Raw genomic sequence first — 25,522 nt, forward strand, 5'->3', positions numbered from 1 at the left:
GTAGAAGCATGCTTTCAGCTATAAGGAATGGGTAAACATTTTATTTTAAACTGATCATATACTTTTACTATCACAAACTAAATGGGCCTCACTCAGCAACCGCTTCTCTTATTATATATACTTCCAAGAAAAAAGAAGACCTAAAATTATTTACTATCAAATGCATATCCTAATTTTTGGCAGTAGTCCTCCAATGTTAATTGGCTCATATTCACTATCTCTGTAATTTAATTACTTAATGGTAGATTCTGCTTAATAACTGAACTTGGAGGGTTCGCTAAGAAAGTATATTGCTTAACACTAAACAGACCATAGGTGCATTATTGAAATGAGTGATTGAAAATCCTGGTATGAAATTTTTCCATGCTAAGATCAATATATATTTAAGGCTAGATATGCTTTTTGAGAGAATTCTTGGCTCTTCCCCTAAAGACTAGTGCTTCACCCTACTCAGACATGAAGATGAGGTGGCCATCCACCATATTTATCAGCACATAAGATATATAATACATAGTGAACTTTACAACTTTACGATGACAATTTTTTCGGAAAAAGAAATTAAGAAATTTTCATCATACATGATTTATAGGCATCTCTAAAAGTTGTTTTAAATACAGAAAACCATTTTTGTTTACATAAGAATATATCGGAGTTAAAACGAGATAATGAGAACTTCCTTCTATCTTGCAAACTTGTGAGTTGGTCACAGTAGAGGCACTGGATGCAGAACAGTTTTTGTGTGTGTTTAGGTATGAGACCTGGGTGCCTTGATTTTACAAAAAGGTTGTGAACCCTCCCGTTTGTCAGAGTATATGAAGCTGTCCAAATACATAATACCAAATACTGGTGTTTAGCAACATTTCGGTTCTTGCCAGTGAACAGAATCACAATGCTGCATTGCTGCATGTCATCTTTAGTCAAAAGTTTGATTAAGAGAAATAGTCACAGAGGATTGCCTAAAGGATATGTTGTCTACTCATTCCTTTCAACTTTAACTTTGATTATTATATCTTTCTAGACCACAAGTGAGAATAACTGCTTGGACCATGCTCTCAGCTCCTTGGTAACCAGCATTTCCTATCGTATAACCTACCTCTGGGCCCCCAGTGAAAGTACTTGAACAGGAAAGTGTTCAAAACTTGCTATATTTGTATAGCCTGAATGTTTTGAGAGTTTTTAAGTTTCTGAATACATAACTCCAACTTCCTAGAAGAATTTCATCTCAGGCTTTAGTACTAGGAATAATCGTGTTTCTCCCAATTTTTTCAAAAGAAAGAAAGAAAAATGTTGTGGAGTAGGCTGTATCTGAGGAGATATTCCTCTTTGCTATTGGTAGGTTGGAAGCGGTAATCCAGATCTGGGCACTCCTCTAGCAAGTAGGCAGGACCTCATGGTGCATTTCTGTGTCCTAGCTTTAGCTCTGCATTCATCTTGTTAACAAATTCTTACTGTTCCTTCATGCTAATTGCTTTATGTATTTTTAAATCTTTATCGTATTATATGAATGTATGTAAGTGCCCTCAAACACGATTGGAAAAGACATGAGAATATGGGCGTAAAGTAAATATAGGTATTAAATGATATTTATTACTATGTTGCAAATTAAGGGTTCTCCGTTTATTCACGTACGCTTTACTCTCTGAGTAGAAGATGACGGTCTTGTCTTATACTGTTTTTGCCCACAAGCTGTACAGAAGGGAGTTAAGGACATGCTCTGGATGTCAGGAAGCCAGGGCCCTGGGAGTCCAGCTCTGCAAGGAGCTCTATGAAGGGCCCCGACAAGTCACTTCACCACTCCAGCCTCGGCGCCCACAAGGTGGTTGGCAGGAATTATTCTGTGTTGTCCCCTGCAGCCCTCCGGTTTTAATTCAAAGACAGTCTGTCTATGTGAAGTGTGAATGTTTGTCTTTCATTCTCTCCTCAAGCTAATTCTAGTTATTCGTCAAACCTGATTCTCTGTGACTGGATAGATGCCTTATTCTTCCTCTGGAGCACTTTCACTAGTTAATTCTCACTAGGCATTTTATGACAGTGCTAAATATCACAGCAGCAATGCAGATAATACCTAAAGGAGGAACAAAGCAATGTGACACGATCTCTTTGTGCAATACACTTTTATTTTCCTTTTACCTTTGCAGTCATCTTTGAGTAATCGTTGTGTAAACAATAGAATGGAATGAAATTACATTAAATTGTATGCAAATGGCTCTAGAACACCTTAACAATTATGACAAGGCAATTATAAATAACTTTTTTTTCCTTAGTAATATATATTTGCTTTTTAAAGTACATTAAAGAGCTGCCATATCTAGGGTTAGCTAGGAAAGAGCAAATGGTACCATCCCGGGAGCCCACCTCCCTGAAAGTTTAGACCCCAATTTTGAAATCCTAAGGTTTACTATTCCATAATATATAGTCAAGCAGAGGGCTACTTGGGTTGAAAGTATTTATTCTTGAAACTTAACAGCGTTTTACCTTTTAGTCATTGCACAAAACCCTTTCTATTATTTTTTTACTCCATCTGGGTATTCTGCAGAATTTCAAGTAAAACTCAGATTCTGGTATTTTCAAGTTTATCACCTTTGGAACAACAAATCCTATCACTTAAGGAGAAGTCAAATCAGAGGTGGGTACATAATCAGCAATCTAAAGAATGGCAACATTTTATATAGCATTCTAAACGTTCCAATGAAGCAAAACTTACATATGCCACTTTAAGTACAGGAAATTTTAGATCTGAGACTATTCCAGAGTAAAGCAGCCTCAGGCACATTCTTAATATGAAAGTTTGCAAGGCACCTCCCTCTCCCAAGAGACAATCAGATTGTGGATTGGTTTTTAGGCAAACAAACCCAAAGAATAAGCATCCTAGTTCCTAATTCAGTCATTTCAAAAATCAGAAGTTATAAATACTCCAAAGATAGACCTGAAACTTTTCGTTTAAATAACAAGAGATTAACTGCAAGAAGCATATAATCAAAAACGTTTTTTTCCTCATAGCTAAGGTGTGTAATGCATAAATATATGAAAAATAAAATTCACAGTTTTAAAACTAGAATTCAAGTTTGGCTAATAAATCTTAATTTTATAAGTATATTAATTTCTAAATACAACATAAGAGGCAGTATTGTCAGATGTACAATTAAAGAATTATAACAGAAAGAACAATGAAAGAAGAAATAGGCTTCTGATAGAAAAAATTCCTTTTGTTGCCAATAAATAGGACCACCTGAGTGTATTTCAGATTCTTTTCACTTAAGGGATATCCGAATTGATTGCTAGGAATATTAAACAGCTTTTGGAAAAATTAGCAACAGTCGTGCAGCTGTGGCATTTGCTTGTTCTCATACTGTGGATTGCTAGAGAATAAAGCAGAACTCGGAGTGTTGTAAGTTTTAAAAAAATTCATTTTTATCCCATTTTGTCGAAGTCGGCCTCTTCACAATCTTCTGATTTTGCTGGGAACTGGGAGTGAGGGGGTGGGAGGAAGTTGGAGAGGGAAGGGTTGAGGGGAGTGTGGTGAGGGAGGCATGACAGATCAGGGCGAGGTCAAGGGACATACATCAGCTGACACTCAACTGAGCAAACCCGATCAGCTTCACTTCATCGGGAATCTCTGCTCCATCACAGCCAGAGGCCTGAGAAGGGAAAAAGAAACCTTCAGTGCTGGTTTGTCGCTGCCGGTTTTTACAGATGTGTCCACGTGATGGCTGATCCAAGCAAGGGCACAGTCTGTATAAGGCCATGTGTCCCATCTCTCCCAGGAGAGATCCCAACAGTCACTCTCTTGAATAACTTCTAGGTGCTAAATGCTCTAGGAACTCTGGTCACCATGCCGCCAAGTACAGAAAATAAGGGAGACAGGATTTGTCACCCATTAAAACACCACCGTGCCCAGGCTCGCAGCTTTGGAACTGCCAATGAACCCCATGACTGGCAGGATACCACATACAAATTTTCAACAACTAAAGTGATTTTAAATATACTGTATAATTAGAGCTCCTTAATAATAATTTTTACAAGAATATTATGAAATTGAGCAGAAGAGATCAAACAGGTCACTCAGGGGTAATTCTGTTTTTACCAAAATCATCTCCTCTGTAAAACTGGCCAGAAAAAAAAGTGGTCCCAAGTAGTGGCATGGCTCATGTAGACAACTTATTTAAATACCTGTGAGTAATTTTTACAGGGAAAGGTACCATAATAGATTTTTTTTCATAGCAGAATTTTGCTGGTAATAATTTGACATTTATTGCCTAAAACTGGCCCAAATTATAGTATGCCAAATATTTTATTATTTTTAAATCAAAAGGAACTGGAAATAAGCCACTGCCCATCAAACCTCTCACTGGTCCTAATTCATAAGTTATTTTTATTTTCTTTCTCACTTTTCTCCCTTTCCTGCACACACACACACACACACACACACACACACATGCACACACACACATTACTCAGATCTAAGCTGTCTCTTCTCTCTATAGCACATAAGTCAGAATTGGACATTATGTAAGTGCCACAAGTGGGGAGAAAAGTTTGATGAACGGGAAGAGGCAATTAATTACCAAAAGGCCACACAAACCTTTTCTTGGCCTAATTCCTGCTAAATTATTGTCAAAACAATTAGTTTCCCAGGGAAAAAGCTCTTTGCAATCATCACAATGAACCTGCTTAGCATGCTTCAAAAACACAGTCCATAAACTCGGCCCTTTGTCCACCCCAGAAAGCTCATTTAAAGTAAGAAGCTAATTAGAGCATAACTTGAATATTTTTAAATAATTATCTTTAACATAACACTTAGTGTGAGTAGTTATGCTTATATAAGAAAATCTGCAGCCTAAAAGAGCAGAAATATTAGTTAACATTTAAAGAATTTACTTTGTGCCTGTCTAAAGATTTCTTAGTTTTACTTGACAGATAAGATATTCAGTAAAGTAAAATTTTCCTTGTTTGCACTGCTAGGGGCAGTAAGATCAGAAATGCTCCTTTCTTTATCACTTTTATCAAAGTACTACAGGCATAGAAGGCTTTTCAGCTGAGATTTTTTTTTCGTGTTTGTCATAGTGATACTGTAATGTTCACCTCCCCTACCAATTTTCTCGTTCTCCTAGCACTGTTTCTTTATCTATCTGCCTAAACCTTCCCATCTTCTCTCCTTGTAGCTATTGCTAACGTCATTTACTCACCCACTGAATGGGGGCAGAGTCAATTTGTGTAATTAACAGACAACTGACAAATATCTGAGGACAAACTATTGCTGCTGGTGGTGACAAAAAGGTCAGACTGGCAAGTGTGAAGCACATCGATGCATTTGAAAGCTACAGCAGAAATTCGCAATGTGAAAACAGCAGGAAGTTAAAATGACTAGGAATAAAATATCCAATCATTGTTAAACAGACTAGAAACTCTTCTTGTGAAGAGTAATGGAAGTGAGAGTTTACAATGAGACTGGGCGATCAAGCCCATGGTTATTGTGAGTACATCACACAGGGAGGCTTCAGGGAGACCACTCTATGGCCCCACTGCCTCATGCTGCTACACTGGAATGTCTTGTTTCCTAGGAAAGAGGCACAGGCCAGGGTGTCTGGCTTTCCTTCAAGGCACTCAGCCCTCCCTTCCCCACTACCTCACTAGCTCTCTTTTAACCAAGGCTGAGTCCTTGGTCTCTCTCATTGTAGCCTGCAAAACACTGAGGGCAATATGCAAATGATCCTGAAATCTAGAGAAAGGGACCACGGACCATTAAAGCAGCAGTTCTCAAACTTTTTGGTCTCAGGATCCCTTTACGCTCTTGATCAAGGACTCCAGAAGCTTATGTTCACTGTACTGATTGTCTCAGAAATTAAAACTGAGAAATTTAAAAACTATTTTAAACGTCATTTTTAATGTTAAAGTATTATTACAGTAATACAGTAAATATTGTATTTAAAAATGTTAAACATGTTTATGTAGGCTATATTGACTGTCTTAGAAATTAAAACAGAAATTTCTAAAATATTCACTTACTAATTCATTAAACATAACAATAAACCCATTACATAACATAAATAAAATATTCGTGAAAAATACCCATAGTTTCCCAAAACAAAATAAAAATTTGAGAAGACTGGCATTGCTTTACATTTTTGCAAATATCTTTACTGTCTCGCTTAATGGAAGATGGCTGGATTCTCAGACCTGCTTCTGCACTGTCTATTGCTTTATGTTGTTCTCCTTGAAGAACAGAAAGAAAATCCAGCCTCTCCCAAACATGTACAGTCATGCATTGCTTAATGATGGGGATAAGCTCTGAGAAACGCGTTGTCAGGTGATTTCATCGTGTGGACATCATAGAGTGTACTTACACAAACCTAGATGGTATAGCCTACTACACACCTAGACTATATGGTGCTAATCTTATGGAGCCACCATTGTATACATGGTCCATCATTGACTGAAACGTTGTTATGCGGTGCATGACTAGCTGGAAAGGGGAAAGTATTTTAATAGCCTTTTAGATAACTGTGGATATCATTTGTTACTATGCCAAAACTTGCCAAGTGGTAGTTTCTTGAAGCTTAGTTGCAATGTGGAATATGAAACCATAGCATTGAACTTTTCATACTCTGTTAAATAAAAACCCATTAGTCTCTATCTTGTACTTTGAATGGATCTTTTACCCATGTATGATGTTTCAGTATCACTGAATTATGCAGATCTTTCAAACATTGACATATTTCATTACACAATATCAATGTTTCATTACAAAATGTCAGCAAATCATATTTATTAATATTACCTATCACCAATCTCATCAGAAAAGTCTTTAAGTTTGAGGATCTGTCAAGCTTACAGTGGCAGATATGGAATTTTGGAAAACTTATTTTTGCTTGAAAGTTGAAATTTATTATTGACAACAAATATTGTCAGTTGTTTTCCTTGAAGTTTCAGGCTCACTTGGTTCATTTTGAAAAAAATGCCTGCCAAATCCCTACCCTGAATAACCATAGTTTATTGGTTATTCTTTCATGTGAAAATGGTATTCCACGAAAAGAAAGAAAATGGCTAGTTCAGTATACAATTGAAACAGTCTCACAATGCTTTTCTAGGAGACAACCACTGTACTCCAGTCTAGTGCAGGAGTGCTTCCCATTTCATCATACGGAGTATTACAAAGATGTGTCATCAAGTGGAGATTTAATAAACGATTCTTGCCTTATCAGGAAAATTCTTGAGTGAAACTGGCTTTTTCTTATTTTAATTTTTTACAGTGACTGGGTGAGGGCTTTGCAGAACATCATGGCTACTAGTACAGTGTGATGGTCCTGCCGTGATTTGTGCCCACACAGGCAGTTTTCACCACCATGGCTTTTACACCAATGTCAACACAATGGAAAAGGTCAAGTAATATATCTGTATTATAATGAAAAGAGTTTTGGCATCCAGGACCCCCTAAAAGGGTCTCAAGGAATCCCAGAAATCCAAGACCCATACTTTGTGAACCTTGGCTTCAAAGGAAAATATACACATTATCAGGAACTTCGCATGACAGTGTAACACCAGGGCTGCTCTCACTCAAGTGTCGGTACTCTGATTCCTGGAAACCCCCATCTCCCACCCCTCCTGCCAGACCAGCAGACGTGGCCTGCACCCTGTGGAGGAGCTGAAGATGTGGTTGTCCAGCATCAATCACCAGGATTCTCCACCACAAACCTGGGTGCACTTTGGAACTACCCAGAAAGTTTGAAAACATACCGATGCCCGTGTCCACCCCAGAGGTTGTGACTGAATTGTTCTGGGGTATGGCCTGGGCACAGGGATTTTTTGAGCCTCCAAGGTGATATAAAGCCTAGTGCTTCTTCCCAAAGTGTGAACCTCCAAGTTTCTTTTAGAGCAATGATTCTCAGACTTTAGCCTGCATCAGAATCACCTGGAGAGCTTGTAAAAACACAGATTCCTGTGTGCTCCCCTCCCCAGAGGCTAATTCCCTAGGCTTGGGATGGGGCCCCAGAATTTACATTTTTATACAGTTTCTAGCTTCCAGGTGAAGATGACACTGTAGGTGTGGGGACCACACCTGGAGAACCACTGTTTCAGACTGGAGCAGGAGGCTCAGAACTGCTACCTGGACCTTGAACTGACAGTTTCCTTTAAGATCTTTGTCTCATCTTTCTCTCCTGTCAACAGGGGAAGAAAGTTAATACTCTTGGGGAGTTTTTATCTCATTTCAGTGCTCTCTTTACCTGAACTTTGGGAAATGTCGCATTAGTCATGCAGCCTTCAACTATGCCTAAGCTGAAATCTTCTAAAACAAAGGCTCTTTCGTCATTAATCGCCGAAATGCTTATGAAATTGCTATCTGCAATGCATGTTATTAAACTTCCGTAACTAAAATCTATAATGCTCATGTAAATGTGTACCAATTGGATGTTAATTACATGTACTTACAATTCTATCTTCAAGGGCAAATTAAATATCTTATTTCATATTTTCACTAAGGCAATTTCAAAAATTCTACGTTGAAAGCAGCAAAACTCACTTACTTTACAAAACTGCAAGGCAGCAAATTAAAAACTGACTTAAAGAACATTTATGAAGACTTGCCTCAAGGCTTACAACAACGACACAATAATACAGTACTGATATACCTAACCCAAGGCACATAATACTTGAGCTGAAATGCCCTCTATGCCTAAACCACTTTGTTAAAAAGTAATAAGAAAGAAGGTTTCTGATCTCGCCGCCCCTGGCCGTGCCAACCACGGAAATCATACTTCACTTATTATCTTACCGTCAAATGAAGCTAAAGATCTCATTGCACAGAGAAAAAAGTAAATGCACTTCTTTATACAACCAATATCCTTGCTCCTTGGGCCATTGTTTTTCTTATATTAGCAGATACACAAGATAAAAAGAGACACCTTTTCAAACCTGAGCCAAATATTTCTAACGGTGGTGGGAGCAGGGAGAGGAAAGAGATTGGAAAATGAGTCAGCTTCCCAGCCTTGGTTAAACCCTGGAATTACCAGCGGGTGCTTTCAAGATCCCCAAAGCCCAGGCTGCACCAACAGAAATTAAATTAGGATATTTGGTGTGAGACCTAGGCATTAGTAATTTTCTAAAGAGTCTCCACCATTCCTTGAGTAAAACTATTGTGCAGTAAGGTGAAAAACCACAGTATCAAGATTTCTCATTTACATAATTTTCAGGCACATGACAGTCTCCTCTGGAAAGCAAAGAAAGCTCTGAGATTAAAATGATAAAAGCTGAGGGGCCAGCCTGGTGGCAGAGACCCGGGGTTTGCTGGGTTGGATCTTAGGCCTGGACTTACACACTGCTCATGAAGCCATGCTGTGACGGTGTCCCACATACAAAATAGACAAAGTTTGCCACAGATGTTAGCTCAGTTACAATCTTCCTCAAGCAAAAAGGGGAAGATTGGCAACAGATGTTAGCTCAGGGCCAATCTTCCTCAAACACACACACACACACACACACACACACACACACACACACAAGATAAAAGCTCAGAAATAAAAGGACCATGAGCACCAGTAGCTTATGAGGAAAAATGCTTCTGAAATACTTTGATCTTTTATTCTTCAATAAAATAACCAAACTGATGAATGAAGGCAAAGTTATTTGAATCTCTGTGGTTTCCCCAGGTTGTTGGTGTGCTACAAAAGACGAGGCCAAAATTCAGTTCAAGTTAGCTCTGTCAAGTGGACCTCAAACTGGCTGGCAACTGATAACAAATAAACCCTCTCAGGTTTTAACTAGGGCTGGACAGAGAGTTAAGTGACAGAAATAGAAGGTTACTCCTGAGTTTGGCTTTATTTAACACCTTTAACTATCTTTTAGGAAAAAGCCATCAATTTCTATTTACTTAACACCCCATTACTACATTCTCAAGCTGTAAGGGGAAGGGAAAACGTGTGTGGCTTCTCCTGTGAGACAGGCCAATATTACTCAATCTGCTTGAGCTACAAAGGAGATTTGGTCTTAACTAGAGTAAATGTATCCAGTCATCCAAAAGGTTGAATCCACAAAGAAACCGAAAATTGTAAAACTATAAGGCTGCAGGGTCCTGCCTCTAAGAATAAGTAGTTGTTGAGAGTATGGGCTGAGGTGCTAGACCAGAGTTGAAATCGCAGCTTTTGCACCCTAGGATCCTGGGCAAGTTAACCCCACAGAGCCTCTGATTCCAAAGATGTAAAATGGACCTAATGATATCATCATCTCGTGGGATCAGGAGGACTAAACGAACTGAGATGAAGATTGTACAACACCTCGTGCGCTGTCTGGCAAACAGTGGATGCACGACAAAGACTGATTCTTGTTATTTCTGCAGGCAAGGCCAAGGAATTTTAAGAGATTCTGTAAACAGAGGGCATGAAGCAGAAGTCACAATCCTAATTATTTTACAGAGATTTTAAAATGTAAAGGAAAAATAAATAATGATGGCTGAAGTTTTTCTAAATGACTTTTGTGTTATTCTGATATCTATTAGTTATGATCAAGTCCCTGTGGCAGCCACTGTGCCAGGCACTGGGCGATCCAAGACAGAAGTCTCTGCCCACTTAGAGCCTCGGACTTATTTGAGATATGAGTAAGATTCCACACAATTTCAATATACTACAACCCTGGTGGGGGAGGATACAGGAGGAGCACCTGAGTCAGGATTGTGTGTCAGAGAAAGCTTCTTGGAGAAAGTAAAATTTAAGCAGAAAATTGGAATATGTGTAGGTAGGTGTTGGTGAGACAGAGAGGAGGCCTGGAGAAGCTGGGAGAGAAGGATATTTTAGAAAGTACATACAAAGGGTCGGCACATGAAAACAGGAGGAGACAGAGAACCAGAGAGAGAGAGAGAGAGAGAGAGAGAGAGAGAGAATGAATGTGAGGGGAGATAGAGGTAAGGCAGGAGACCGAAAGGGAGGTCTGATCAGGAAGGGCTTCCTTAGCTATGCACAGGGGCTTGAGTTTAAAGGAGAAGAGTGGAGAACTATTCGAGTATTGGAGCATTTTGGAATTAAGGAAGAATTACTCCTGCTCTAGCTTCAGTGTGGTAAACAGAACTGGAGGCTGGAAAATTGTAGCCAGGAAGATCAGTTTCAGAAGATACAAGAGGATCTCACTAGTGTGCTGGAAATGGGGATGAAGAGAAGAGGACAGAATCAAGAAAGAGAATCCAGGGAACTAACAAATTGCTCAAGGCAGGAGATGAGGGGGAGTTCCACATCATTCCTACTGTCTCTCTGGAGACAGTATGGTAGGTGCTTTTACAAAACCTTCTGAGGAGTAGGAAAGGGCCAGGGCTGCTGTTCCTGTTTCCTAAGCAAGCAAGTTTAGAACTGGGAATAAGCCAGTATGAAAGTTTTAATCTCTTATCTTTCTTTTTGCATATTCAAAATTAGGAAGATGCTCTGGAGGTGATATGTTGTAACTTCTTTTTTATGGTATAAAAAAAATGAATAGAGAAACATTAACATTGGCTTGAAATACTGACACAGGGTGCCATTTTCTCATCAATATATTCTCATATAAATGGAATATATTTATAAAGATGTAGGTTAATTAGAAACATAACAGAGATGACAGAAGAGTCCCAAGCCAGAAGATGAATTTTCCAATTTGTTAATTTATCACTCTATGTCTGAATAAAACGTTCTGTTATCAAAACAAAATGAATGTCTTCAGATAAATTGTTTTTGTGAAAATCTCTGTGTTTTTCTTTTATCATACGGCCTAGCCATCTGAAATTGAATGAGAAGCAAAACCCAGAAAGTTAATTAGCACGAGGCTAACATTTACTGTAACTAATCATTTAGCGTTTTTGGCCATACACATTTTCCATTAAATTTTTACAAGAAATAAAAAAGACAGATCATCAATATATGTTGTGCACAGCAAAGTTTTGGTCACCTTGATTGTAAATTGCTTGCAGCATTCTGACTTGCATTTGCAAAGATTAATTTATAATTTTAAAATGAGTCACTTAATGTACTGTTTGCTAAAACTTTCAAGAAAATAGTCACTTTCAACTGTCTGGACTTCTCTCCATTTCTGGCCATGATCACCATCTCTTGGTTTCACAATGACCTCAAAATGCTCAGTATTCTGTATATCTGTGGCCACCCTAGTTCTTAAATTTAAAATCCACTAGTGCAGAAGAACTGCTGGAATATCTCCTCTCCACGAGAATCTGTTACTGTGATTTGAAATGCGGAGTTAAAATGTTACGTCTTTGTTCACCAGCCTTCATGAGTAGTTCTACAATTGCTTCCAATTACCTAAACCATTTCTGCAACAATCAGCCTCAATTTTTAAAAGTTAGAGCCACTTGGCTTTCGCTTCAGGAAAGCTTTATTAAGAGTGTTGCTTGGAAGTCAGGTTAATTTTGTCTATATGGTCGAGTTGCCATACAAACTAGAAACAAAATGGTACAGGCTTCAAGATTTCTCAAATGGCCACTCTTAGTTAAAGACGTGATGGTAAAAGAACAAGTTATGTTCATGGAAGAGGAAATTTCCGTTTGCGATCAGAAAATGTTCCCAAATGTTGAAGCGGCAAATGATGAACACAAAAATGGATCCCAAAAGAAAATAACAACAAAATTACAGAGTAGCTTATTAAAACTATATTATTATTCCTTGCTGGCACAGCATGCAAAATATGTACCTTCTTTCTATAACTTTTCACTTACCAACTTAAATGTCAATGTTTTTAAAGCTTTGGGATCATCTACAATCTTCTGTAAATTAGCAGCCACTGTAAAATACAAACATGGAGAAAAAGTGTCCAAATTATTTCCAATAACACTGGATTTTCACATCAATGATTTAGAAAATTTGACTAATGATGCAATAAGCTGCAAAATCATTTCTTTCACGGATATTACAATGTCCATATAAATGACCAAATTACTCTCATACCAACATTTCTACAACAACTTATGTCTTAAGCACATCTGAATTAATCACTACGCGTTGAATCCCACATTTCAGAAAATATAACGAGAAGTTACTTTCTCATGGAAAGTAGAAATGATAGCAGCCCCCAGTGTTTCTACCACTTGGTTTCTCTCAACACTCATTACTAAGAAATTTATTAGCCAGGAGAGGGCAGTACAAAACAAAGAGGAGAGGTATTGCAAAGAACGGTTTCTCTGGCAAAAAGAGGTCAGCACATTTGAACTCCTGTCCTATAAATTCACTCAATTCTCTGCACCCATTTTTATCACAGCAACAAAATACAGTGGATAACCTCTACAACTCGGGCACATGTTCTATGCTTTCAGAGCACAATGATCTGTCAAACCAGTGAAGTGCCACAGTGAGCAATACCCAAGTCAGCTGAACAGGGTCGAGGACTAGAGGCTGTCACTTTGGAGCTCAATTGTGAAGACATGTTTTCTGTATTAGCCAGATTCATCAGGGACTGAAGGATCATCTCCTTGGTGCCATGACATATTTGATGCTCTAGTAGAGAAGTCGGCTCTCCCTGCTTACTGCTTTGGCTTAGGGTACTGTTTATGAACAGAATTATCAAAAGGTGATGATGGAAGTTTAAAACCTTGCTCTTTCCATCCCCAAACCTAAAGTACAAAGTACTGAAAGTCAAGTAAGTGCTCTCGATCAGGGAAGGAGAAGTTATCACTATTGAAGAAATTAGGGGAGACAGTCCATTCATCATTTTTATTTTTCATGAGGAAAACTGCTGCTTCAGTAATTAGGTATCTGAAAAGTTATCTGAATATTTTAAGATTAAAAAAAACTAAGATAAAATAGTAAACATAAGTCTTCGGAGAAAAGTGTTTCAAGTGGAAAGTTTGTGAGTAGAGAGTAGAAAGAAATCTGTGCCAATTTTATATTTCCCTAAGGTTGACTGAAAACAACCTAGATACATGGATTTTCTGCAGATTACTTTATTTCATTGAATCCATCAGCTGCAGAGGAGAAAAAAAGTGAAAATTATATACTCAGTATGGCCTATTTCTCTTTATAAACCATAATTACAGGCATCATTTTATCTTCATCTGTTGCCCTCTTAATACTTCCATTCTGAGCAAACTGCAAAGTTGCATTTATGGTAACACCCTTCTCTCCCTTCATCTTTTTCTGCTCTTTCTTTTGCACATAGAAGCAAACTTACACATCCATCACTTACATCCTGGGCCACCAACTCAGCCTGGTTATCACTGCCAACTTCTTTTGGCCTCCGTAACAGTTTCCTGAACATATTTCAGATATTAAAATCATCTAGTAATCTGTGCAGGAAACATTGGCTCATGGAGTAAAAAGCTCTGTTAGAATATTCTGTCCACCAAAGCCAGTATTTACTGTCAGGGCATTCTGACTACATGCAAATTGCTGCAAGTGAACACAGCCACCATTTTCTTAAAACATAGAAGTGTTCTGATAGTTCCTCTGATTTGGGTTTATTTCATGAGTGGCCATAAAGTCTGCCCACAAATTTCAGTCCTTTCATTAGAGACTCTCAGTTCATGCGGATGATTTACTGCCTTGTTCTGGGTCATCTATTTCCAGGCTGCTCTCTAATGCTCAGCCAAAAGCAGAGCTCTGTCCTACACTAATTCACAGCCCTCTCTCTGGAGTACACACATATGTGCTAGGGCCAATTTCCAAGGAACACGGCTAAGCAAGTTGTAGACTGAAGGGCAAGACTGAGCTGCTAGCATCTTAAACAATCATCCCAGAAATCTCGCTCCCCAATTGTGAATCCTACACCTCAGGGACATTAGAAATTCAAATTCTGTCTTCAGCTCAAAGCAAAAATAGCAAAACTGGCCACTTACCTGATTACTTATCCCAGCTGCTAGGCTTATTTTCAATTTAGTTGATTCTAATTTGTTGTAAAGTGGTATAAAATACCATCATTTAACTGACATCACACAAAATTCAGGGTGATGCTAATTTCTCTTCCAGTATCAATGCTCATTAAAAAGATGGGTGTCACTGTTTTCTCCCCTCTCCTGACTGTGCACCTGGATTTCAAAAATAAAAATGCTCCTTACCTGGAACGTGAGCTGAGAAGGAAGGGCTGGGTAGGGCTGCTTGTTACTATAGAACTTCTCAAGTATGTGCTGTTAACAGCGAACTTCATGTTTTAAGGTACTCTAGTTTCCAAAAGCTATGGGGTTTCCGAAGCCTGCTTAGTCAGTGGCCATCAACTCATTTCCAATCCCTCCCGCTTTCCCAAATAAAATTCATTTGCCTGATTTCTCATTTCTGATGCAGATTCTAGTAAAGTTATCTTCCTTGAACTCGCCCCTACTCTCCTTCCCAGCCCACTATCTTCAGTCATGTGTGCTTTCTTTCTCTCTTGGCCGCACAGGACACATAATATACTCCCTGAGGCCCCCAAGATGGTGGCCCCCTTGCCCTACTTCCAGGGCTACACGATACCTTTGTGTGAGCAATCTATTTCTTGCTATTTTTGTGTCCCTGTGTCACACTTTTCAGCTTAAATCCCTGTCAGGGCTAAAAGTTTCTATTGGTTCTTGTGGATAACATTCAGCCTAAGGTACGGTAAGTGCTTTATGAAGACATAATAATATCATTAACAACCACGTGAAAAAGATGCCAAGCTCAATGCCACCCTGAATCTAAACAGAGAAGGAAAGAAGATTGTCCTGGGGGTAATCTGTCAGAGGCAAGGCAGCAGAGCCAACATTTCTTTGGCAATCTAAGTTGGGCAGTCTCCAGACACGGTTTTCTCTATAAACTCCTTGCACTACTCAAATTCTCCACGTTTTGACAGTTAAAAGAGTAACCGTTATATAACGACTATTTACAGTCTGTGTTTATATTCCGAGTGATTAGTCGAAAGATATACTTTTCTCCCCGGATACCAGCATATTTCACAACAATCTCGCATGGTACCGATGTTCTGCTGGCGGTGAGTTAATTTATTTAATTCGAGCTATTCCCAACAAAAGCTGTGGAGAAAAGCACACGAAGTCTGAAAGAGACTGCAGAGACTGTGGCTTTCTTTCCCCTAGAAAGAAATTCTGAGATAGGACAGAAGCATAGACTTGGGTTACCCAACAAGATGATGATGGTACAATATTGTTTCCTCCACAGACACGCCCTGAGCAGCTGCTCTGTACACTGCATTGATGCACACAGGCAGCATGAGATTGCAAAGAAAGAGAGGGATGGGTGCCAAAAGAGAATCCAAGCTCTAAATAAGGAGAAGAGGAGATGATACGAGGGAGGGTTTCTTACGGATACTGCTATAACACTAATGCAAAATTATGGCTCATTAACAATTCAGTTTGGGACAAAATAGAAGCGATTTGCCCTATTATTTTCCCTAAATCTCTGGGCTCCCATCTTCATGAGATGAGCGTCGCATAGTGTGGAAGAGCCTGAGGCAGAGTTCCTGGGTTCAAATTCTGCCTCCTGCTTAGAGCTGTGTGGCCCATGAACTCGAGCAAGTTTACTTAGACTCTTTGTGTTTGAGTCTCCGCATCTATAAAATGTGGACACTAATAGTGCCTACCTGATAGGGCTGTTTTGAGGACTGAGTTAATACACATAAAGTGCTTAGACTAGCACTTGATTATACCAAGTGCATAACAAACATTAGCTGATTATCTCTACCCTGGACAACTGCATATCTTACGGGGTTTCCTTGCCTTCAGTCTTAACTGCTCATGTGTTCTCTTTCTCACACTCACCAGACTTACTTGGAGAATCTAAGTCATAAATTGGAATGTACTGCCTCCTTAGGTGACACCGTTTAACTGTTCACATCAATGTCGGGAAAAAGCCCAAGTTTCCATTGTGTTCCATGAGACCCTCCATGGTCATGTCTAACTGACCTCTCCAGTTTATTTCGTGCCGTTTCCTAGCCTGGAGTTTCCCAGGAAGAGCTCCAAAACCACCCCCCTCCTCTAGATCTCTACCACTACTCTTACCATTGTGTGTTGTATAATCCATTACAGATCTGACTTCCCCACTAGATTCAAACTCTTTGATAACCCAGAGAAAATCTTATTCATCACTGCAAAAGGTTCGTCTTTGAAAATATATCCATATATACAGAGACTGACAACTTCTCACCACCTCCACTGCTACTACCCAAGTATGGCTGCCATCACCTCCCCTCTAGACTTGTATAATAGCCTGTTGTATCCCTGTTTCCATCCTAGTTCCTTAGTGGCCTAGCCTCCACCCAGCAGTCAGACGATCCTTCTCTGTTACTTCTCTATCCAAACCTTCTGATAGCTTTCCAGCTCAGAGTAAAAGCCACAGTCTCTACACTGGTCTACAAAACCCACTTGATCAAGCCTCCTGCTCCGTCTCTGACTCATCCCTCATCATTTTTTCTTGCTGCCCCTGCTCTGCCCACAACAGCCTTCATGCTGATCCTTGAGCATTGAAAGCAGGCAGCCCCTTGAGACCCTCTGTACCTGCCATTCCCACTGCCGGAAACACTCCTCCTCCCTGACTGCCTCCCTCCCTTCCTTCCAGTTACTGCTCAAATGTCCCTGGCTACTCTATTAACACCCCTACTTTACTGCCTCACTCAATTTCTTTATCCAGGACTTTTCTTTTTCATAGCACTTATGAGCACCAGGCATACTATATATTCATGAACTATTTTCGGGTGTGGCCCTTCACTTACTCCCACACACCCAGAACACAAGCTCCAGCGAGCGCAGGAACTATGTCTGTCTTGTTCACTGCTATGCTGTTCCTAGTGCCACCATATGGTGAGTGTCATTTCAGAGGGTTCCAAGACTCTAAAAACCCCAGGTTAAGACCCTCTTAGAGAAGAATTATTCATATCTTAGAAGAATTTATATAAATGTCTCCTAAGCAATAATTTCATTTGTTTTCCAAAAATAAATAAACTCTTGGCTCATCTCAAATGAAGACTGTAGGTATCTTTGGCAACCATGGCTTTAAAGATTAGCCATTTTTCTCTTTCTTTTAATTGAGATATAACTGACACATAACACACTATGTTAGTTTCAGGTGTAACATATTGATTCGATATACATATATATTATGAAATGATCACCACAGTAAGTCTAGTTAACATCCATTACCAGATGCTGGGCCCTGGCGTGTAGCCATACTGAGTCCACAGAAGCCCTTTAAGAATTGTTTCTTAGTTTGCTATAGCCTTGTGGATGCAAGCCCTGTAGGCTTTCAAAGCTAGATGTTTTGGGGGCTCGCCTCTCTGGTGCAAGTCTTTAAAGTTGGAGTGCCAGATGTGAGGTTCAAATCCTTCGCTCTTCAGGAAGAGCTCGGAGTTGTGAGTTCCCTCCCAACTGGGGTCACTGTGCCAGGCATGGGGATTATGGTGAGATTATGTGTCAGCCTCTTCTACCTGTTTTGTTGTGCGTTTTTCTCTCGTTCACCTCATGTGTAAGAATTGCTCAGCTAGTTTTTGGGTATCTTCCAGAGGAAACTATTCCATATGTAGCTGTAGACTTGGTGTGTCTGTGGGAGGAGGTGAGTTCAGGATCCTCCTACGTTGCCATCTTGAATGGAACCCAGGATTTATCTTGACAATTTATTACTCTCATCAGTCAGTTATATATCTAATCCATCAGTAATTTCCAACAGTTTTGCCTTTACTTTATATTTGAAATTGTTTACATTTCTTCATCTCTACTACCTCCACCCCATTTCATCTACAAAGAATCAGCAAGATTGGCCATTTTTCATCCAGTTTTTTCAGAGATAAGTGTCTAGGTTACTCCCCAGGTAACTACCCAGTCTAGTAGAGGTGGGAGCACAGACAAGGGGAATCTACAGTGCATAGTAGAGGATGGAGACGATGAACAACAGTGTGGGCTAAAAGTCATACTACTAACCTTCCCTCTTATAGCTCTCTCCCAGGAAAAGAGACTAAGCACTCCTGGAGAAACTATGCTCAGGTGGATCCAAGCAGTGCAAGGGGTGGACTGTAGTGGATACTGTGGGGTACAGCCCAGATCTTCTCCTTCAGGAATGAGAAAACTGTCCTCCCATCTGCTGGGGTTATTGGTGGCTGATGACTCTCAGCTTCATCCCTCTTTGGGAACTCCCCTTGGCCAAAGAAAGCTGTCTCACCTAAGGTCAGATCCACTCTCCAAAGGCAGCCGGCAGCCTGCAGCCAATGACCAGCCATGAGAGTAGAAAGGCTCCATTGCCTCAGAGTAGGACAATACTAAGGGTCATTTTGGATCTGAAGCTCCCTGTGTGATTAGCTGAAGCCTTTGCTATGGTTGAGTGGCAATTTAACTCCTCCATCTGCCAAGTTCTACTTCCTTTACTCCCTCACGATTGTTGGTGTGTCCCTAAAAAACTACCTGCAAGCAAATCTATGACTCTTGAGTCGTTTTCCTGTGAAACCTTAAGACTATCCATGGATGGACATGGTATAATCAGCTTAGAAGGCATTTCCATGATCAAATTTATAAGACAGTGTAAATGATAAATAAAATATTAGAGGAAAAGGGGAAATGAGCATATTATTTATAATTTTTCTTTGCATTTCACTCAGAATTAGAATTCTGGATGGTGAGAAAAAGCAGTAGTTAGAAGAGATTTTAGGAATGTTACAGGTACTATAACCAAGCAGCCTTTGAGACCAAAATGTCAAACAGACTTGAGTATTAGCATTATTTACATATAGCAAAAAAGGATTATGGGAAATAAAAGAAATAGAAATACACTTGCCATTCTCAAGGTTTGGGTAAGTTCCAGTTTATTAGTATTATCTTGGTGTAATGGGGAAGTCTGAAGCAGTTTGGAATAGCTAAACTGGCAGGTATCGAATCTGCCCTTTAAAGTATAATCATAAAACTGATATTTTGATCCTGAATTTCCTTTACTGTGTTTAAGGTAGAGTTTTATGAACTGGACCGCAGTGTGGTAATGGAAGTGTCCAATAATCATTATGTTATTATTGCTCATTTTGAAAACAATGAAATGGTATAATCAATGAAACTGTAGCCTCATTTACTGGTGGAGATAACATACCAGTACATTTATAGTTTAATGCCTCTTTAGAATGAGGATGAAAAAAGTAAAAAAATAAAAATACTATATGAAGAATGGCTACACTTTGAAGTCATGCTGGTTAAGAATATCCAACGTTCATCTGAGATGAAGGTAAGAATTAATTTATTTGCTTTGGAAAAACAAAGAGGATTACTGCTTGGGAGACATAGCTGTTGAAAAGTGCTTTGGTTCCTCAAAAAATATAAAGAATTTGGGGGCTGTCCCCGTGGCTGAGCAGTTAAGTTTGCGCACTCCACTGCGACGGCCCAGGGTTTCACCAATTTGGATCCTGGGCGCGGACATGGCACCGCTCATCAGGCCACGTTGAGAAGGCATCCCACATGCCACAACTAGAAGGATCTGCAACTAAGATTTACAACTATGTACCGGGGGGATTTGGGGAGATAAAGCAGAAAAAAAAAAAAAGATTGGCAACAGTTGTTAGCTCAGGTGCCAATCTTAAAAAAGAAAGAAAGAAAGAAAGAAAAATATATAAAGAATTCTATAGGTGTCTTAACCAGGGATTTTAGTCTTGGAACCCTCTAAATTGTAGGCAAAACTTGTGCGCACATTTCTAGGAAGAGGGTGTGTATTTTTTACCAGATTCTCAATGGGGACATATCCTTTATAATCTTAATAATCACTCCCAATGCTTACTAACATCTCCTCTTACACTAATATAAGCAGCTTACAGGTGGGACCTTTTGTTTACTTTTATAACAGCCTTACTTAAGAATAACTAACATAAAATAAACTGTATATATTTAGAGTGTACAACTTGATGAGTTTTGACATATGTATACACCAGTGAAATCATCACCACAAGTGAGACAATGAACATATGCATCACATCCATAAATGTCCTCACACCCTTTGTAATTCCCCCCCTTCCCCTCCCTGCTCCTCTTTCTATTCTCTCCAGAAAACCACTGATCTGTTTTCTGTCACTATAGATTAGTTTCCATTTTCTAAAATCTTATACAAGTGGAATCATATAGGATGTGCTCATTTTGTCTGGCTTTTCTCACACATTGTAATTATTTTGAAATCCGTCCATGTTGTAGCATGCCTCAATAATTCATTCCTTTTTATTGCTAAGTAGTATACCATTGTATGGATATACCACAGTTTGTTTATATAGTCACCTCTCACTGGACATTTGGGTTGTTTCCAGGTTTTGCTGTTACAAATAAAGCTGTTATCAACATTTATGCACAAGTCTCTGTATAGATATACATTTTCCTTTCACTTGGATAGATACCCAGGAGTAGAATGGCTGGATCATATGGTAGATGTCTGTTTAACTTTTAAAGAAATTGCCAAGATGTCTTCTAGGGTGATTGTACCACTTTTATATTCCCACCAGCAGTGTATGAGAGTTCCAGTTTCTTATACACTTGCCAACACTTAGTATGATCAGTTGTTTTAATTTTAGCCTTTCTAATTAATGTGTAGTGGTATCTCGTTGCAGTTTTAATTTGCATTTCCCTAAAAGAGCATCTTTCCATGTGCATATTTAGTGGAGTCTTTTTACCACCATTTTTTGACAATGAAAATATTAAGGGTTTCTACAAACGCAAGTGCAGTTTTTCTGGGTTAAGTAAGCTGTTAAGGAACCACAGGCATTTTTTATCCAAGAGGTAAGGTGTTCAGAGAGCACCTATCAGATCTTCCTCTCCTTCATCCAGTAAATGAATAAAACATATACATATATATAGCAGACAGAGCTCAAGTAGCATTAGCCCACATCTTGGAAAATCTCCTAGAGCTTCCTGCATAGTTCAGAAACCTTAACTCTCTTCCACTGGCAATTTTTAAATGTGTAGGTCATAAGTTTGAGTAGAATTAAACAAAGAAGAGAAGAAAATGATCATATCATAGAATGCAGAAGCGAACAGACATAGGAAATCCATCCAACTTTGATTTCTAGAGGCACAAAGAAAAGTCTTTCCAGGTCTTTGCTGTCTACAGCAATAAGGTCTCATTTAATTGTGCTAGATTTCAAGAGAAGAGTCTTACACCCAGGAGCACATTCTGGAAATAGTAAAAAGAGTATATGTATGTAAGGCATCAAGGCAAAACATACTCTGCGATTCTGATGACAATCTCACAACCATTGTTGAGGGAAGACATATGCAGCAAGTACTACAAATTAAGGCAACATTGCGACTGCTCTCCAAATACTCTACGTCTAAGTCTAAAAACAATTGTGTCTCCTTCAATGTGTATAATCACTGGATTAAAAACAAAACACTTACAGAAATAATCTTTAAGCTGTCTTTACAAACTTGCCAAATCATATGAATTTTAAAAATGTTCTAATTAGTCAGAGGAAATATGCCAAAGGGAAATGAAACACTTAACTTCACAGGATCAACTTTTTCTTATTGTCACTCTTGCTTTACCTTGATCTGTTTTATAAAGAGGTTTTTTTTACTAGTCACATATTAATAGGACACACACAGCTTGAGATTTAACCTAGTGGCTTCTGGACTAGGAAAAGCTTTGGAAAAGTTAAAATTAATGAGACAGTGAACACGCTGATATGAGGAATACTACTTAAATCACGGGCCAATGCAGCCAACTGAGGCAGAGCCACCTGGCATAAGCAGTGGAGGAAACTGAAGGACTCTGGATCTGGCACGTGGTGGCAGTCTTCCAGACAGAAGCATTTCTCACACATGTGGCCAGACCACGTGGATGGGGAGAGAGCTGGGCTTTTGTTAATATTATATGGGCCTGCCCCAGAGAATGACATCTATTTTATCTCCATTTCTGGAGTTATTTCTTTTCTTAATTTGTGGATATTCCAAAGCATTTAAAGGAAGGATTTACCAGTCAGTGAAAGGTATAGAACAAGGTTGAATAATTCACTTCCTTAAGAAATCAAATCAATTTAAGGGTTGACTGGAACTTCACTCTAGGTTAGCCCACAGCCTAAAAAATAAGGGACTTGAAATCTAATCCTGCTCACAATATTTAATGTGAGACTTTGGAAAATCACCTTCCCCAGTGCCTTAGACCAGTGAAACTCAAAGTAGCCAGTTGCCAACAAGTTTACCGGTCCACACGAGGTATGGAGTGCTCACCAGAATGTAACTCAACCATTGCTTCAGTGAGAAAGTCTTCCTACGAAAAAAAAAGTCAGTTGAACTAGACAATGTGGTTAATAATGTAGCTGGCTGCCACTGCAGCACAAGCCAGTGTGTAGGTCACTCTTCAAGTAGCACTACTTTGACTGTTCCCAAAATAATATTAACCTGTCCCTCCTTCTTCCACCATCCTGATGGATTGGTTTGGACCAGGGACAGGAAAACTGGTTGAGTGGGTTATATAGTACCTCTAACAATAAGATAAAATATTTAAATGGGACTTTTTGCAGAAACTTCACAATCAGTGGCAGAAGAAGAGACGAAGAGAGAAACTACCAAAGGAATGTGAAAAAGCGCTTATGGAACACAAAAACTAAACACTTCATAAAGAAGCTGCTTGTCTCATTCCATTTAACATTTGTCCCGTATTTTCGATTTTTTTAACAAATCATTGTTGACTGTTCCATGAAAATAAGCTGAGTTTGGCCGGACTTTTACTTTGTACCTGCAGATTTGATCTTATCTAGTAAAGCTTGGGATATAATCACACAGAACAAAGGTCTCACTTGAACACATGGTTAAATCTGAAAGGCCATCTCCATAACCTTCTCCCCTACCCCCTCTCCCATTCCCATTTCCTGATGCAAAGTAACTCCACTTCCTCTTTAAAGGGCAGCATAGGAAACTTGCTGATAACATAAAGGGAGCCAGCCAGGGACAGCTAACTGCTCTGGTTAGGGTGGTGGTGGGAGAGAGATTCAATGCCGATGCCATTGCCAGAAACCGAGGTACCAGCTGGTTGAGCTGAGGTCCGTTGGGCAGCCCGCAAAACACAGAAGTCTGTCAAACCACCAGTTGGTAGAGCCACTGGGCAATCAGAGGTTGGTGCACATAAAATATGCGCAGAAATTAAAGGCTGACTGGTCCTGCCACAGAGCACAGAGATGATAGTTTAAACGTTCTTGTTAGAGTGGTTCTGAGATTTGTTGTTTGAAATCAGACTATAACTATTTATTTTCTCATTTAGTAATCCTCTTCTATTTGCATGAAACCCTTTGGATACTAATAAGTTTTTAAAAAGCACATGTTTAATAAAAAGTTAAGTACTAAATTTGTTTCTGCAGAAATCCATGTAAACCACAAAATGTCCATATTTACTATCTGCCCTGGGGTCTGTAGGTATATCACTGACTCCCAAGAACACCGGGAGACACAAGTTGGCTGAAGAACCATCAGGATCTCCTCTAAGAGGCGCAGTTACTTTCAAAAGGTTGTTCCCGAAGAAAATGACTTAACAGGCGCAGCTGCAGAAGGTATGTTTACTTGTCACCTTGGAGGGACGCCCTTTCAGCCTTTATGTCAGAACTGTCCTGGTTTGCATGACAAATTGATATGGTCACCCTACTTAGAAGGCAGCCAGCCTGGGGATCCCTGAAAGGAGACTCCATCTGTCACCTCTAGTTCCCCAGTCAGTACCCAACTATGAGCCTGGCACCCATTAGGTACTAAATTAATTAACAAATGAAGGATCTGCGAGTAGCACCTGGTTGCCAAGAATAGGAAGTACTTTTTCAGAAGCTGATCTTTTCCCCCAACAAAAACGAAGATAAGTATAGCTGATCAGGGCGAAGTTATAAAAGCTTGTTTTTTCAGCTCTCCAGCTTCCACTTTACATTGCCCAACCCATCCCACAGAAGTGGGACCACTTATTAGATGCTTAAAAACCTCTTCCTCCTCTCCAACTAGCAAAGGCCAAAGCAGCATGAAGACAGAGACAAGGTCTGTTTAGCTGATTATGTACACCAATACCCAGGACAGGGTCTGGCTCATAGAAGTGCACATAAAAAATTATGCAATGAATGAATGCATAAATGAAAACAATCTAGCAGTATGTTTTCTCAAAGATAATATGTTAATTTTTCGAGGCATGTGCAATTAAATTTGAACCTTGATCTCTCACTATGGATAGAAGGATGGATTTCATGGAAAAGAAATTTAAGGCAATTACAAACTAGTAGAGATGGAATTATTCTCGTTTATTGTGGAGCAAAGGAGTAAAGCCTCTCTTTGTCCCTAAAATTTGACTAAACCTATAAGGAATTCAGGCATTCAGGTGTCCTTCTGATAACAGTACAGTGACCTTGAGACAGCCTCACCCCTCACTTCTGCACTAGGTCTCCCAGATACTGGAAGCTGGGGATGTGGCACTTACTCTTAGAAGATTCTCTCTTCTACCCTGACAACATGCCCTGGGTCTTCTGTCCCTAAATTATAATGTGCGATTTGGGCTATGTTCCCTACCTTCTTGTGCCTGCTCCCATCCCAACTTGAAAATCCAAAGCTTCCTGGATCCTAAGTTTTGCTGTTTCCAACCCTGCAGAGTCTCAAGGAGAGTGGGCAGTAGTACTTATTCAAAGATGCTTCAGA

At 39.4% G+C, this 25,522-nt stretch overlaps 1 protein-coding gene across 2 annotated transcripts in view; it reads right to left on the reverse strand.

The window, feature by feature from the left end:
- Window positions 1-2,099: 2,099 nt before the first annotated feature.
- Window positions 2,100-25,522, reverse strand: part of STK39 (serine/threonine kinase 39) — a 277,406-nt gene continuing 253,983 nt past the window's right edge. For both annotated transcript variants that reach the window (XM_044768762.2, XM_044768759.2), the window contains exons 17-18: window positions 12,683-12,747; window positions 2,100-3,638 (exon numbers count right to left, since the gene is read on the reverse strand). In XM_044768762.2, coding sequence (XP_044624697.1) covers window positions 3,564-3,638; window positions 12,683-12,747 — 140 coding nt within the window. In that variant the 3' untranslated portion in view covers window positions 2,100-3,563. The remainder of the gene's footprint in view (window positions 3,639-12,682; window positions 12,748-25,522) is intronic.

This window comes from Equus asinus, chromosome 4, assembly GCF_041296235.1.
Source record: "Equus asinus isolate D_3611 breed Donkey chromosome 4, EquAss-T2T_v2, whole genome shotgun sequence".
NCBI classification, from domain to species: domain Eukaryota; kingdom Metazoa; phylum Chordata; class Mammalia; order Perissodactyla; family Equidae; genus Equus; species Equus asinus.